Below are 16,154 nucleotides of genomic sequence, written 5' to 3' on the forward strand. Positions count from 1 at the left end.
ACGGTAAAAGGAAAAGGAGCGGAGCCAAAAAAACCGGAACTTGTGTAGATTTTATTGTGGTGTGTTTGACAGCGGTTGGCTGGTTGAGTAGGGTTTGACAGTAGCTTGCTGTTGTATCGTATGTCAGTTCGAATACTCAGAAAGTTACTTTAAGTTTGATAAATAGCTTAAGTTACAGTATTAAAATTTACTAGACGACATTTTACTCCTAACCGTCCCTATGGCCTCTGTTCAGGTGGGTAAGTTGTAGCAGTGGAGTATCGTTAGCATTTCACTAACATGGAGTTGGCTAACTTTATGCAGATAGAGCTAGTTGTTGCAGTTTCACAAACAGTAGCTGATGATAAACTGTAATAAACTGCCGTAATAAACTGTTTTATTCTTTGTGCAGCTAATTAAGTTTGTTCTTTTCTGTGTCGAGCAGGGTTTGGCGTCTGGGTTCTCTCTGGACCTGGGGCCACTGAAAGAACCTCTCGGATTTATTCGTGTCTTAGAATGGGTGAGTAAAGCCACAACACAAGAATTGAGACCTGAAGAATACTTTTAGAGCAAACAGACATACTCCCGTCTCATAGCTTTGTTTGAGTACATGTTTAGAGTTCAGATTTAGCGCAGTTTATTTTCTAATTTATGAGATGTGTCAACCTAAATGAGGTCACGTGTCTCGCCCATTTACAGTTGCTATGCTAAGACAGTACGGTGATACAGTAGGGTCATAGGCGTGTTGTCAACTGACACAAATCTTTTGAAATCAAGAGATGGCGTTTTGTGAAACCGGTCATAATGAACGAATGCCTTCTGCAGACAATCTTATTGCTTGAGGGCATGTGGGTTGCATGCTTAAGAGACTTTACGTCTGCTAAGACACAAGAGCTTAGATGTACCAGGCTGCTGTATTTTCACTACTTTTTAACTTTACGACCGATAGCACTGTGTGTGTTGAAGGTGTGGTTATCGGCGTCCTGTTGCTGATTAACATGTATATGAGACAGAGGTGGGGCAATAACTGGTTACATTTACTCAGTAGTTTCCTTGACATTCGCATTGTATTCATCTTTATGCACATCAGAGGAATAAAATAAAAAAGCAAACTGCATCACCAGAATTGTGACCAGGGCATGTTTTTTGTTTTAGCTGTGTTAATGGATTCTATTGTTTATAGTCAGCCAGTATTTCAATAAGTAGTCATTATGTTGGTCATTTATTCAGGTTGTTTCTTTTCAGATGAATTAACACAATATCAGACTCCTACTTACATTGCAGTAAAACATATCCATTCAACTACTTATTTGCTTTATACCTCAAAGTACTATTCAAACTCAGATGGAACAAAAACACTATATAATGTTCTATATCTGAATAATGTACGACGAGAAACAAAGCTAAGTTGGGTTCTGTGTCTAGTCAGATTCTTAATTTAATAATCAGTTTTTTATTAGTTTTGTATATTCACAAATTAAACGGTAAAATTTCCTCTAGAAAAAGAAACAAAACAACAAGCCTGGACTTTTATACAGAAGTTGAACATTTAGATTGGCCTTAATAACATAATCAGTTCCAGTATGGAGTCTTCTTTTCCAGCTTCTTCTTGTTTTCATTTTCTTCTGACAGAATCCTTTTTGCAGATTTGAGGAAAAACAATAAACATACAAAATTTGTTATCACGATAACAAATTTTGCTGGACGATAAATTGTTCCAGAAGTTATTGCGATAAATGATAATATTGTTGGTTTGGTACTATTTTCAAGTAATATAATAGTAATAATGGCATAGAGCACAATGGCAAGAACACATTCTCAAGGATCAATACATTTTAAATTCTAATGAACATATATCTCTGAAACCGGAACACATTTTAATTATCCAAAATAAAAAAAATATCAAATAAAATGAATTTTTGAAGTCTTTGTCATCAAAAATCTTCAGATAAAAAAGGACTAGTTGAGACCAAAGCACCAAATGTAAGACGTTTTTCATCCAGTTTTTGGTAGAAAGAGAGGAAAAAAGAGAAACAATAAATCATACTAATTGAAATTATTGAGTTTGTTTTCATTTATCATGCTATTAATTGATTTATTGATGATTGTGATATGCAAGTGTACATGCTAACTATTTACAGTTTGTAGCACTAACAAAGGCCTTCAAAGTATAAAACTTAGTTGACAAAGTCACAATTTGGTGGTGATGCAAGGTCTACATGGCTTTTCCGGACTTTCTTAAATTTGACAGATTTTAATCTGACAGGAAAAAGTAATCTTTTTCAATATATTAATATTCAGCATTTCTTCAACCCAGTCTGCCCAGTTAGGGGCCTCTGTTTTCAGTTGTTTCTTAGTAATTGCTCTTTAATTCACCACTAAACATTAACATGTCTCCTGAACTTGTTAATCTTTCATTTGCTCTCCCAGCATATAAGAAGTTAAATATGAATGGAAATTTCACCTTCAAGATGTAATTCATCAGACTCAGTTTTTCTGATCGTTTCAGTTTTTCTGATCGTTTAACTCAGTAATACAAATGGGTGGGTTTTGTTTGACTTCAGCTGCCCTAAACCCTGGACAAAGAGGACAGACAAAAGTTATCAATGTAACCAATGGAACCCAAGTGTGGGGATGGTGACCACAGCTTCCCGCGAATACTTGAGAACAACTTTAAAAATGCTTAAAACTGCCCATTTTATTAGTTCAAACACCAACTATGCATTAATATGGCGAGTGGAAACCACCTTAGCACTACAGCAAAAATGAATATCTAGTCTCTGTTTTTGTGGGATACAACCAGTCAGTACCAAGGAAAATGAATGGTGCTCCTGGTCTGACTGCTTTGCAATATTTCAGAGAAGATCTACAAAAACATTTCTGCAAATTCTTAGTTACATTCCACAGAAAAATCTGCGAATCGAAGGGGTTTCACTGGATCAGTCATTGATGGCTTACCCCCAGATCAAACTTGTCAGATACAGCATTGATAATTGGTTAAACTATGTTATTTTTGTTGTCATACATGCAAATTATTATTTATTAACCTTTTATTTTTTTATCTTTTAGCTAAGTAATGACCTGGTAGGCATTGTTCTTGACACCACGGGGGAGACATTGTTAGTCACCAGTCAGCCTGCTTACCTGTACCTGTGTCAACCTTAGCGAAATGAGTTAAACTTTAACTAGATGCAAAGATTGACACGGTTAACTTACCACCTGCCACTGAATAATCTCACAAAGAAGCTGAAAGCAAAACAGAATGGACACGTAATTTAGGTCAGGATATGCCGTACTTGGCTAGAACAGAGAAGTTTGCTCTTTTCCTGAACGCTTCAAGGACAACGTTTCTCTGACTGGGACGTTTCATTCTTTACGAGAACCCAAGTTCAAAAGTGTCAAACACAAGTCCCTCCTACTGCAGCGCACCCACCTCATGTTTCTCAGATGCCACTCAAGAAAAAAACAACCTCTGCCCAGAATATGTGCCAAGAAAAAACTGGAAGAACAGAATGAGATTTTCTTCCTTTCTGCTCCTTTTATCGTTTTAGACCGTTTACTCTTTTACTAACGTGGCCTTGTGCCATTGGAATATTAATGCTGAAGGTTTCAATTGGTAAAATGTTACAACTGACACTGCTGCGTTGGATTAGATGTAAAACAGTGTGGGTGATTTTTATTTTATGTAATATAAAAAAATAAGTGTTAGTTTTAGAAGATGTATGTAAATCCAGTCTGCTTTACCTTTACTTCCCTAAATACTGTGTAGCCAACCAAAAATTAAAAAACGAAGATCGAGTCCTTTCTAAATTTCTGGTCCTTATCAGTGTTCAGTCTGATCTTCATGCTTTCTTGGAAAGCAAAGGTCCATTTCCTGCACTCCTCCAGTGAAAATGACATGTGCGCAGTCTCTTTTCTGATTGCAGCAGTTGTAATTAACTTTTATACGTTTTTCCACTGACGTCGTCTACACAGTACCGTAAGCCTGGCAACGCCAAAGAACAGCAAAGAATAAAGACGGTTTATCACAGTTGGATATGGATAAAAGAATGATAGAAAAGTATGTCATTAAAATTTTCTGTGCAAGAGAACGATTATTTTTTTTATTCCTCTTTCTACTTTTTTATGCAGACAAGACAAAGGGAATGACTTCCACTGCAACACTTTTCTTTCTGTGGTTTTTCAGAATGGCTGATTGAATTAATGTAGTCCATTGATGTCGGTAGGCACTTTTTATGAAGTAGCCTGAAATGACCTTTGCTGTGACTTCACGCGGTTTACTTAAACAAAAGAAAACTAAATCTAGGAATGTGATCGTACTACTAGGAAAGTGAAAACGTCAAAAGAGCACTACAATGCACTGCAATGAAAATCAACCTACTATCAACACTTGAATGTTAAATAATTATTTTTAGATAGGGAGATTAAAACCGTTATAGCCTAAAAGTTTTACAACTAAATTAAACTTCTTGAATTGGACAATGTTGGTTAAAAATACAAACTTTATTTCTTTTTTTAACGGCACTTCTTTTTCCTTTTATTGTATTTTCATAGTGAGCAGGGTCACAAACAGCCAGTGAAAGTGCTCTCACGGAAAACCTTTTTCAGGAAAGAGTGACTCGGGTCTTGTTGTTGCCGAGATAAGACATTCTTCCCAGGCCAAGAAACCGAAAGTGTGTATCTCGTTGATTTTTGCAGAAAAGACGAGAAGAAAAAAAAACTGAACTGTGTTTGCTTCATTAAACTATTATGTATTTACCTTAAGCATACAAACACAAATGTCACTGTAAAATACTTTTTTCATGTCTATTTGAAAAAAGGGGGAAAAAAATGGTTGCAGTTTCTGCAGCCCTATACCGCTATCGCAGTGTTGGCGTGTGCACTAATTGTTTGCTAATATTTTCCAAGTGTTATAAATCTGCATTTTTCACATGAATTAGAGTTTAGCCCTGAGCCCAACCCCACCCAAAATTTGTCCGGGTTGGGCCAAAATTCTAAGCTTGATGGACGAATCGAGCTTCTGTGGCACATTTTTAATAAGCCTACAGTAATACAGCAAAGAGAAAAGTAAACAACAATGAATGATATTAACTTGTTGATCTACTTATTCGAGTCTAAATGGAGGAGCGGGTAGTTTACCTTGTCGAGGAAAGAAAGAACCGTTGTAAAAATACATGAAATCGTATTAATAAAGATTCACAGCTAAACCAAGAAATGTACATGGGACTTGGTATATATAATGTTTCTGTAAAAGACGACGTGCCTTTGTCACACGGGTGTCACTGAGAAAGGTTCTTTCAGAAGTGTAGAGAATAACCATGTGCCATACTGTATGTCAAAGCAGGAACTATAAAGCTAATTTTGGTTTTAGGTTAACACCTAATGTTACAAATGTGCTCATATTTGTGTCAAGGTTGCTGACAGAAATTTTGCTCATTGTCGTATATTTAAATGTTTTTTGTTGTTCCTGTAAGAGCTCTTCACTGGATGGATAGGATTTCTATTGGTTCAAAGCGTTTTAATGATATTTGCTCATTTTAGTTGCTTTGAGTTTCCAAAGTAAAATGTTGAAGCAGATTTTTGACCTTTCTTGCCTTCATTTCTCAGGTTAGGATTGCTGCATGTCAGCTTCCATTGACAAAGTCTTTAGGGTTAAGAATGTTTCCATGTACAGTTTTAAAACACATTTTGGACCTCTTTGTATCATGTGTCCATACTGCCAGATAGTTACTATCTGTGCTACAGCCTTTAAACATGGACATTAGCCCGTAGCAGGAGTGTTATGCTGTCAGGCATCCAGTGCTCTGGTTATTTTTGCTTTCTGTTGCCACATCCCCATGATGTGTTTTTTATAAATATAGGTTGTTGTATGAAATACTATAGAACCTGCCTTACAGCCTCGTGACTGGCTGCCACTCCCTGACCAGGAAATGCAGTCTGGAATGTGTTGGAAGCCTGAAAGTGGACACAGAGGTTCTGCAGAGGGGTTTCCCTCTGCATATTCCCAATAGAGGCTGCAAGGTGGGCCAAACACCGGCTGAGATGAAAGCTGGAAATGTTATGTAGATAAATATAAATCTTACAAATTTATGCACTATTTATATTAGGCACCATCTATTATATTATTTTATTTGAGACTTTGTTTGCCTAAGTTGTCCAAGTGAAGTTGGAACATCTCCATGGAATTTCAGATGTTGGCTTTGGTAGGTGTAGTTAAACAAACTGTATTATTCTCTAGGAGAAAGTGTAGATAACAGGATAACATCCTTATTGGAAGGTTTCCACTGGAGGAATGGTATCAGATCGTAAACTGTGGCTCAAGATTAATGTGCACGTTCCAATATCAGTTTATGAAGAATAAGGTTAAGTTCTTGGCATTACAACAATCAAACCCTTATAAATGTTTCTAGTGCAAGTCCCGTTTCTAGTGGGCAAAACTAATTTACAAGTAAGCTTGTTTTAAGTCAGTAATTCCTTAATATTGACTAAAACATACTATCTCCATTATCAGATAAATTTACTTGTAACAAGACAATTTCCCATGTTATAAGTGAAATAATCTGCTGATGGAGCTAGTACATTTTCATCTGTGTCGAGATTTATTTAACAAGCTATGTCTTATTGGGAAGTTACTTTTGAATTAGTTTTTGTCTTGACAAGGAGACGCTACACTGTAACAGCTCTGCTGTTTAAGCTCAGAGTAGCTTCACGCTGTCCTGCAGAATCAGTTTTTGTCACAGGTTAAAGGAAGTGCTCTTGCTTAGCCCCATTCTTTCTTTTCTTCCTGCTTGTGTCCGTCTGTGTCAGCATGCTCAGCAATATCAGCTTGCACCCCCCGAACAACCCCACCCTGTTCTGCTGGCTTTTGTTTTTCCACTTTTCAGAGTTGTCCCACCACCTCCCACAAATTGGATGCAAGTTTAGTCCAATTTCATACTGTCAGTTTGATCCAGTATGAAAAATGAACACATTTTAAAATGCTGTTTCTCAAAGGCTGTCTGAGTTAAAGATTGTGATTCAGTCCTCCATCCTGAGGGTTAGCTGGGGTGAGTGTAGAGGAAAATCTCCTACAACCTTTCTGACAATAAATGTCTCTTTTAGTATAAAAAAATAAGATGACTTTGAATTGTTGCCTTGTGATTAAAAACTGTTCTATGTTCTGTCTGTTTCTTGCTTTTTTTATGAACCATAATTGTGTCTAAATAAATAGGATTGATTGATATTAAATAGAAGTAGAGAGCATTGACTGCTAATGTAGGATAAATTTTTCCCCTCGTGAAAAGGGCTGCTCCATGGTGCCATAGATGAATGTCAAATGCAGATAAATACGGATAAACACTGTATCTGTATTTATTGTAAAATATTATAAAAGCTCCCATTTTGACTCAAATAAGACTGAGTGTCATGCCAGATGGTGAAGCTGGTCCAGTCTGGGTTTGTGTTGCTGTTGGCTTGATGAAATAAAATGTGTGGAAGAGGGATGTGACAGCAGCAGGGTGATTATTCTCCCTGAAAGCTCAAACAGAAGATTGGGTAAAAAAAAACAAACGTGTCTTATTGGTCAAATAAGAGAAGCATCATTAGATCCGTCTGATATGAAAACTCTTAATGGCCGTTGTGTTCAGCAACAGTTACACATTGTTCTTTGTGTCACATTAAGTTTGATTTCTTTTTAAACAGAATATTTCAGTTTTGTTTTTATTTTTCTGCTTTTCTAGGTCTTTGCTATCTTTGCATTTGCCACCACCGGAGGTTACTCTGGAAAAACCAACATAAAAGTCCCCTGTGAACCACCATCAAGTTCACATGATGTCACAGCTGTGTTCGGCTACCCGTTCAGGTATTGGAGAGAACTAGTGTTTCCTATAATAATCACCTATGCTACAGCATTTTCCAGATGATCACACTAGCATTGACATGAGCAAAACTAAAAATTCACATTCTTGCTGGATCTAAAGTTGTCTAATTTTCTGATCAAAGTAAGCAGGTATAATGTAAATCTGTCTCCTGCTATGTTTCAACTGCTGTTTGGGGAATTGGCATAATAGCATCCTTTTTTTTTCTTTTTTGAGTAAAACATTTATATTGTAAAACAGTTCAATGTTTTCACATCATAGACTGAAAATCATACATCACATTGATTCATTACACGTGGAGTTAAATATTTCAGGCCTTTATTTCTTGTCATTTTGATGATGGTGGCTCATAGATAACCCAAAATTGAGTGTCTCAGAAAATTGGAATATCAAGAAAAAGTTAAGGATTGGAAACTGATGGTGAAACTCGTGGATTGGGAACTCATGGTGCCTCATCCCAATCAGGGTCAGGAATACCTGAAAGGATTCCTGAGCCTCTAAATGGTCTCAGTCTGGGTCAGGACTGACTGGACAGATGTCCCTAAGACGGCCCGACCTACACAAGGAGGGGAAATCACAAGAGGTCGTTGATGGAGAAGCTGGTTCTTCACACAGTGCTGAATTCAAGCATTATCATAGAAAGTTGAGTGAAAAATTGTGTTCCATTAAGCCATGCATATCAAATTTCTAAATAACAAAAGACTTAAAATATTACACGTTGTGTAATGAATATATATTATATATGAGTATCACTTCACTTTTTAAAGTAATATTTCAAAAAGTGAAGTATCACTTTTAGTTTTTATTTTCACAATATCCACATTTTTGGAGCTGTAACTCTTAAAAATTAAACGGAATAGACCTTCATTAGTTTCAGTGTCACACAGATTATGTTTCATTTTGGAAAATGACACAAAATGCTAACTATCTAATTACACTGAAACAAGTTGCCAGGGGTTTGTAAAACAAGCATTTCTTTTCTTTGTGGCAGTAACAATATGACCAGGCCAGATTATTCACATTTGGTGCTAGTAAAGAAAATGGTGCTTCTTTTTATTTGTCTGGAGGAATATATCACAATGAAAAGGTTCTAAAAGAGTTGTTTCTGCACCCATCCAGGGTCTGCTAGGAAAGAGCATTTAATTACAATTAAAGATGAGATCAGGACCTAGTCACAAACATTTCTAAATTTTCTAGCACTAACAACTTGTAAAATTAAAGATAACCTACAGTTTATAAGAAAATGACAATGTAAATTTCTCTTTTGAAGCATCTCCAAAGAGCAAACATCAAGTCATTCTTAACACGGCGTAGGTTTACTTAGGCTGCTTTCATTATTTCATTTTGCCCAGAGAAATAAAATGATTCCACAAAAGGCCAAAACAGCCAGGGTCAAAATGAATCATACTGCTGAGGACCACAAGCCACTCTTATGTGCTTTAACTTTGTGATCCTTAAAGCTTGACTCATCAAGTTAAACCACCACTTCTGTGGAAGAGACATCTTCAAGTCAGAGTCAAGTATGCTAAGGACAGCCTGTAGAGAATATGGTGGAAGCTTGTCCTCTGCTCAGATGAGTCGAAACAAGAGCTCTTTGCCCGTAGACATTGCTTCTGATTGCAGAAAGAATAGAGAGGAGTAGAACCCAAATTACAATATCCCATCAGTAAAACATGGAGACTTGAGTGAGTCTGGAACTGGGAATCTTATTGTGGTGGAAGGAATCCTGAAAAAAAGGGCATGAGAAGATTCTGAAAGACAACCTAAAGCAGTCAGCATGTTATGGGTCTGGGCTATCACTTTGTTTTCCGTCACGGCAGGGACCCAAAACATACATTGCTACTGCTGAGGACCAACCTCCTCAGGAGGAACATGAACTCTGATCGGCTGTGATCGGCCCTCATGGGTGATGGGAATCAGAAGCAAAAAAAACCTGATCGGAGCATCCCTAATCTTATGATGTAATTTTTAAATTTTAAATAATTTATGTTTTGATCAGTTACTCAGAATTTGAGTAGCCTTTATACCAATACTTATTTTACTCTCACTTGAGTAATCTCTTGGATGGCTACTTTTAAACTTTTACTTGAGTAAAACTGTATTGAAGTAGAACTATTTGTACTTGAGTACAGTTTTTGAATACTCTGATCTTGTGCAGGCTGCCTGAATGCATTCACTGCTTTAAATACAAGCAAACTTGTTGTTCTTGGCTGTATAAATGGTCTGGCGGAGTTTTTATGAAATTCTTTCAAAGTTCACATAATTGCTTCTCTCTTGTTGCTCTCCATTGGAAGTCCACTAACGGAGGTAAGGACATAAAATCCATCATTAAAACAACTTCAGTCACAGCAGCAGGTTAAGGAAGTCTGTCTCTTTCTTTTTTACCATCAGATTGGGAGCGCATCCATTTGAAATTACTTATTGTAACGACAGTCGCAGCACCATGCACCTCCAGGGTGACTTCTCCTCCTCTGCGGAGTTCTATGTCTGCATTGGTGTGTTTGGGTTCCTCTACTGCACCGCTACTCTGATCCTCTACTTGGGCTACCAGAGTGTCTACCGTCAGACCAGCCGCGGCCCCATCATTGTAAGGACACATCCTGGTCTCAGCCGTCATGAGCCGCTCGCAGTGTTGTATCCAATCCCGATTGCTGAATTTTACTTTCTGTCCATATCAACATTCTCTGATGCAGACATTTTTACTAAGCCGTTTATTGTTGCTCTTAATGCATGTGACGCAGGATTCCCTCCAGTGTATTATAAGCCTGGCGGGCCACCAGGCTTTACTTGCCTGGTGGCCCGCCAGTAAGCATCATTTGTTTATTTTAAAATGGTTTTATATAACAGTAACAGTGATTGGAAAGGTGGATTTAACTAGGTTTATACTAGTTGACGCAGTTAACTGGGTGTGTGCACCAACTACACCTTCCCTGAAACCTGCCCGCATGCTATTACTTACAAATAATAGTATGCATCTCTGAATTTTTGTAACTTTTAACATTTTGTAACACAGAATCACAGTAGACAGCTGGTGGACTGCCCTAGCGCCCATCCCACCTGACTGATCAGGATTTTTGTGATTTATACGAATCACAGCCGTTTTCAGTTTAATGCCTCTTAAAATAATTTGAGTTATATCCGAAATCTATTTGAGAGGGAGGAGTGGGTGGCAAATATCACTTTGTTGTTGGAAAAAGCTACTGATCCAGGCCTTACTGAGAGGTACTATGATTATGAGGAGTTAAAAATCCAAGTTAGAATAAGGGCAGCACAACAGGCTGATTTTGTGCAGGCTGCCTGCACAAAAAGTTGATTTTCAGCACATATTCAGATAAACAAGCTATATCAATGCCCATGCTGTCTAAACAAATTATTTTCTTTGTTCTGAATAGAAGTTGAAATTACTTTTTTGCAAATGAGTTGACAGTGTCTCATTTACCTACCCTGATTCCACACTGCTTTGTATATGCTTATGTGTATGCAAAATATGCTGAGTTTAACTTTTTCTTTCTGCCAGGACCTGGTGGTGACTGCGCTCTTTGCCTTCCTGTGGCTCGTGTCCTCCTCAGCGTGGGCCAAAGGCCTGACTGATGTCAAGTGGGCCACCAACCCCGAACACGTAGCAAAGAAATGTCAAATATGTGAAGCAGTAGAGTTTCCATCCATGGGTCGCCTGAATGCTTCAGTGGTAAGTTTTGATGAAGTTGGGTAGTGCAGGTTCCTTTAACTTCTATTATTCAGATTTGTTAGCAAGTAGAAGTTCAGGTAGGCATTCAGGTATTTGTTACTGCAGTACAACAGACGCAGGAGAATTTATGTTAGAACTTTAAACCTAAGATTGAACCGAGTCATCTAGTTGCTAGTATCCCAAGCACTCCTTTCAATCAACTTGACCTTCTTTAGGTTTGCTGGTCATTTCACTGAGGTCATTGTGAGAACCATTCTACCCCAGAACACAACCCTGCTGGGAAGACGTAACTCAAAACATGTTCAGTTGGGAGCATAACCTCTATGAAACATTTAGAGGTTAACGATTCCTTGGTGTAAAAACTGCTTTGTAATTCGTATAGATCTCTGCTGCCAAGCTGAATACAGAACTGCGGTAGTGGCATTCATGTAAACTCTAGTAGTTACACTGTGCTGCCAGTTTCTGTGACCAGTTTCTCTAGCATCATAAACTTATTAATGTTGTGAAGATTTTAAAAATGGCTTCAGTGTCCCCCCTTGTATATCCTGGAAGCTCCAGTAAGATATCGAGGATATATTTAGAGGTTCTATAGTGAGATTCTCTGGGGATACAGATTAAAATTAGAGACAGTGGTTTAGATTGTATGGGGAGAGATGTACAGGAGGGCTGGGCATAGTTAAGAACCTCACTGTTAAATTTGATTTCAATTCTTTGGGTCACAATTCAATTCAGTATTGCTTTAAATAAATGGTATCCTGATACCAATACCAGCAAAGTACTTGTCGATACTCCAAACTGATACCACTGTTCTTCACTAAGGTGCCACGCAAAGTCTAAACCACACTTCATACCAGATTGTCATGGTGATGCACCAATAAGCTATTTGCTGATTCTTCAAAATAAGAAAATAAAACAGAAGAAGGGAAAAGTTGGATCGCGGGAGGGGGCAAAACTATCGGTAGTTTGGAGTAGAAGTTGCGCTTGACTTTTTTGTTGTCCTTCATTTTGACCATTGCTGTCAAAAGAATATCCTGTCATCTACTTTTATTCATCAGTTTTTAAAATGATAACAATAACTGCATTTAGTTTTTATTCTGCATGTGTATTTATTGTGCAGCACATTGTGCTTGTTAGTCTGATGGACATTTGCACTTCAATTTATTTCCTTACTCAGTAAGGTCAGCTACGTACTCTATTTAAATTATTATAAGTACATTAACAACTTGATTGTCCGTCTTCTTTTGGCTTCCTCTGTGTATGTACTGCAGGCTTATTCAATGCCCCACAGAAGCCCAGGCAAATGGTTTTGGCCCGAATTTTGGGTCGGACTACAGATCTAAATTCTATAGAGAAATGCATCTTTTAACAAGTAATTTGGTAAAGAAATCTACAGTGCTCCATTTATGATTTGTTAAAACAGTTGAAGTAATAGTAGACTTAAAAAGAAGAGAAATCCTGTTCTAAATAAAATAAATTTGTTTTCAAAAGTTATCGTGTGAATTATGAGTACCAACTTGTTCACTTTGTATTGGCGAGTACTTAAACTGAAGTACTGGTACTCAGTCTAGACACCCCAACATTAAATACTTCCATATTGATTTAGTAATAAGTAGTACACAAATAATTAATTGGATTACCAGTTAATAGTTGCTTTTTTATTATTTTTTTCCAACCCATATGAACAGCCATGGTGATGTGCATTACTTGAGCAGTGTGTGTGTGTGTGTGTGTGTGCGTGTGTGTGTGTGTGTGTGTATGTATGTGTATATATATATATAGATTCGCATTTTGAGCAGTAAAATATCTGAAGATAAAACAGTAACACAATAACATCTGTGCTTGATATGAGGTACTTTATTAAAACTGAAGTAAAGTGTATAAATGTAAATAATTCTCCTTTTCTTTGTTGAAACTGAGATAATTCACGTAATTTTTAAATCATTTTTAAGCATATTTGAGCAATACTGCCATTCTGACCCACACTCCTCACCAGTAGGTAGCACTAATGCACACTTGCCAATTAAAAAAGAAGACAATTATAGCAACTTCATATCCACCTGTTTACATCATAAACCTAGTATAAATATAAATATTACAAGATAAGAACAAGTTTATCAATTTGAAGAAATTGTTGTATTTTCTCTGTGTAATACCAAATAATTTGTGTTGGTTATGAATACTTAATATAAAAAAAAACACAAATCAAGCAAATTTGTTTGAAATGAAAAACTAATTATTAAACTCATTTGTTATGTTTTCTAGATTTTTGGCTTTCTCAACTTGATCCTGTGGGCAGGAAACTGCTGGTTTATTTACAAGGAGACCCCTTTCCACAAAGACCCCAGCCAAGCAGCCACGATGGAGGAAGGCGGCGCCCCCGGGCCGTAACCCCCTCCTCAGCAGCCTTAAGCTCCAGCCGGCTCTTACGCTGAAATGGAAACAAAGGAAGGCCAACTGCCATTTATTTTCTGTTCAGCCCCACCACGTAGCTTAAGGTTTTATTTCTCTCCAAACAGCTCTTGATGTCAAGTCTTTAAAAACACTAAGTGCAGACCCAAACTTTAAATGCTTTCACACTGTATAACCTGGAACTTCCAGTTGGTTCGATTTGGTTGAAATATGCAACTTTATGGATTTCAGTGAAGTTGACAAAACCAGACAACCAATGCTCTAACCTACTGAGACACACTAAAAAGTTTTTGTTTTTGTGTGTGTTTGTTTTTTTTTTTGTTTTTTAGAACATCAGCTATATGTTTTACTCCAGAGTTCTTTTTTTTATTTCAGCCTAGAAAGCAAATCTTTCTAAAGTGTCTTTGAAACAATTTTGTGTTATTATTGTTTGTTTTTTGTTGAACTCCAGATCCAGGGAGTCTGGACTGGTTTCCATCAGCTCACAGTGGAGGTGAAGCATCAGGACAAATTGGGTTTATTTCCTGTAATGTAATGCTGAACCTGATCAGTAACACTAGGAGTCATCTTCATTTGAACCAAAATGTGCCTTACTGTGATATTATTTATATACAGTTCATGTGAATTTTTGTCAACACTAATTGGTTTGCTGCATTTTTTTTTAAAGTTTCCTTTCTATTTTCTCTGAAGAAAAAAAGTTCTGTAGGCAGCTTCTCTGACTACTTTTATTTCCTTCTCCCCCTTTTTTTCTTTTTTTTTAGTCCAGTTTAAATCCTCGACTAGGTATATTTAGTCTAATTGTCAGATTTAAAATTCCAAACATGTTTGACAGGCAAAGGTCAGTCTCTAAGTGCTGAGGCTATGAACTGTAAAATGTTTGTAACCAGACAGGGACAACCATCGATGATGTTTTGGTTTCTGATTCTTGACAGAATAAATTCTTGCATTGTACCAGGAATGAATGTACCTGTGCAGAGGGAATATTGGTTGGCATGTTTTAAACACTACCAAGGGCAGTATGTCATACCAAAAATGATTGATTTAAACCCTCAGTATCAGTTTTAAAGATTTACTCAGACATAATGATGTATGTTCGTCTATTGGATTATTGACAATGAAACGTAATGTTTTTTTTTGCCTCATTTGTGCAGAAGGAAGCGCTTGTTTTTCTGTATTGACACGATAAATACGAGAGCTGCACAACTGGACTGTCTCCTTTCTTTCTTTCTTTTTTTTCTACATGAACTGGTCTGATTTGGTAGATCAGTGCTGGACATGTGAACAGTGTGCAAGTATACAAAATAGGCACCACAGGGCCTGAGTCAAGAGCAAAGTTACTGTTACAGGCACTGAAGCATCCGACACTCGGTTAAAACAGTAACTGGATAACTAGAAAGTATTACTGGGATGTAGCAACACCTTTCAAGCAATAAGGCGTTTGGTTCAAAATAGCATTTTTATCTGGATCTTTGTTTTTTCATCTAGCAGGTTATCTGTAAACTGCAGTTTCTGCTCAGAACCAGTTAATAATACATTCACTTGATTGACTTGTTTGGAAAAAAAGAAGTACTTTTGGAAGTATATTTACTGCGCTGTACTTTTTACCTTTACTTGATTGTGAAGTGTCGCTACTCTTCCTCTACCTACCGTGAATAACTTCACTGAATGAAGAACAAGTTTGTTTTAACCAAAATTCACCAAACACAGACACACACCAGCAGTTTTTGTTAAAGTTTCAGAAGTTTTACATTGAAGGAAATTGATATGGCGAAATGTTTTATTTTTGATTTTGTCTAATATGATTGATATTTTGAGTTGCCTTGTTACCAAATGCTTTTTTTACTCTTACTCGAGTAATTTTTTGGACTGCTACTTTTTACTTTCACTCAAGTAAAAATATGTTGAAGTAGTACTACTCTTACCAGAGGATAATTTTTGGGTATCTTGGCTCTGGTCAGAGCCAAGATTGCTTTACATACAGCAAGTTTTGCTTGAAGGTGATGCTTCATGTGTTTCTTTTTGCTGTAAAATAAAGATGAATTAAATCAAAAAAGGGTAAAAACATACTGTATTTAAAAATTTAAGAAGCTTAACTGACGATGGTTTAAAAGCAACGTAATATCGAGGACACTTTAGCAGGGTTTTAGAATGTTTTGTTGAGCTTCTGCAAGGTGACCAATCCAGCACAGCCATTGTGTTTGTAAGAAAGGATGCTAGCTAAC

At 37.0% G+C, this 16,154-nt stretch overlaps 1 protein-coding gene across 1 annotated transcript; it reads left to right on the forward strand.

Moving 5' to 3' along the window:
• The first annotated feature begins 24 nt into the window (after nucleotides 1-24).
• sypl2a (synaptophysin-like 2a) lies at nucleotides 25-15,138 on the forward strand. The gene is made up of 6 exons (XM_008410323.2): nucleotides 25-235; nucleotides 425-499; nucleotides 7,698-7,819; nucleotides 10,227-10,422; nucleotides 11,353-11,523; nucleotides 13,786-15,138. The coding sequence occupies exons 1-6, from the start codon at nucleotides 221-223 to the stop codon at nucleotides 13,909-13,911; spliced, it is 705 nt and encodes a 234-aa protein (XP_008408545.1). The 5' UTR covers nucleotides 25-220; the 3' UTR covers nucleotides 13,912-15,138.
• The last annotated feature ends 1,016 nt before the right edge of the window (nucleotides 15,139-16,154 follow it).

This window comes from Poecilia reticulata, linkage group LG5 (assembly GCF_000633615.1).
Source record: "Poecilia reticulata strain Guanapo linkage group LG5, Guppy_female_1.0+MT, whole genome shotgun sequence".
Lineage (NCBI taxonomy): Eukaryota > Metazoa > Chordata > Actinopteri > Cyprinodontiformes > Poeciliidae > Poecilia > Poecilia reticulata.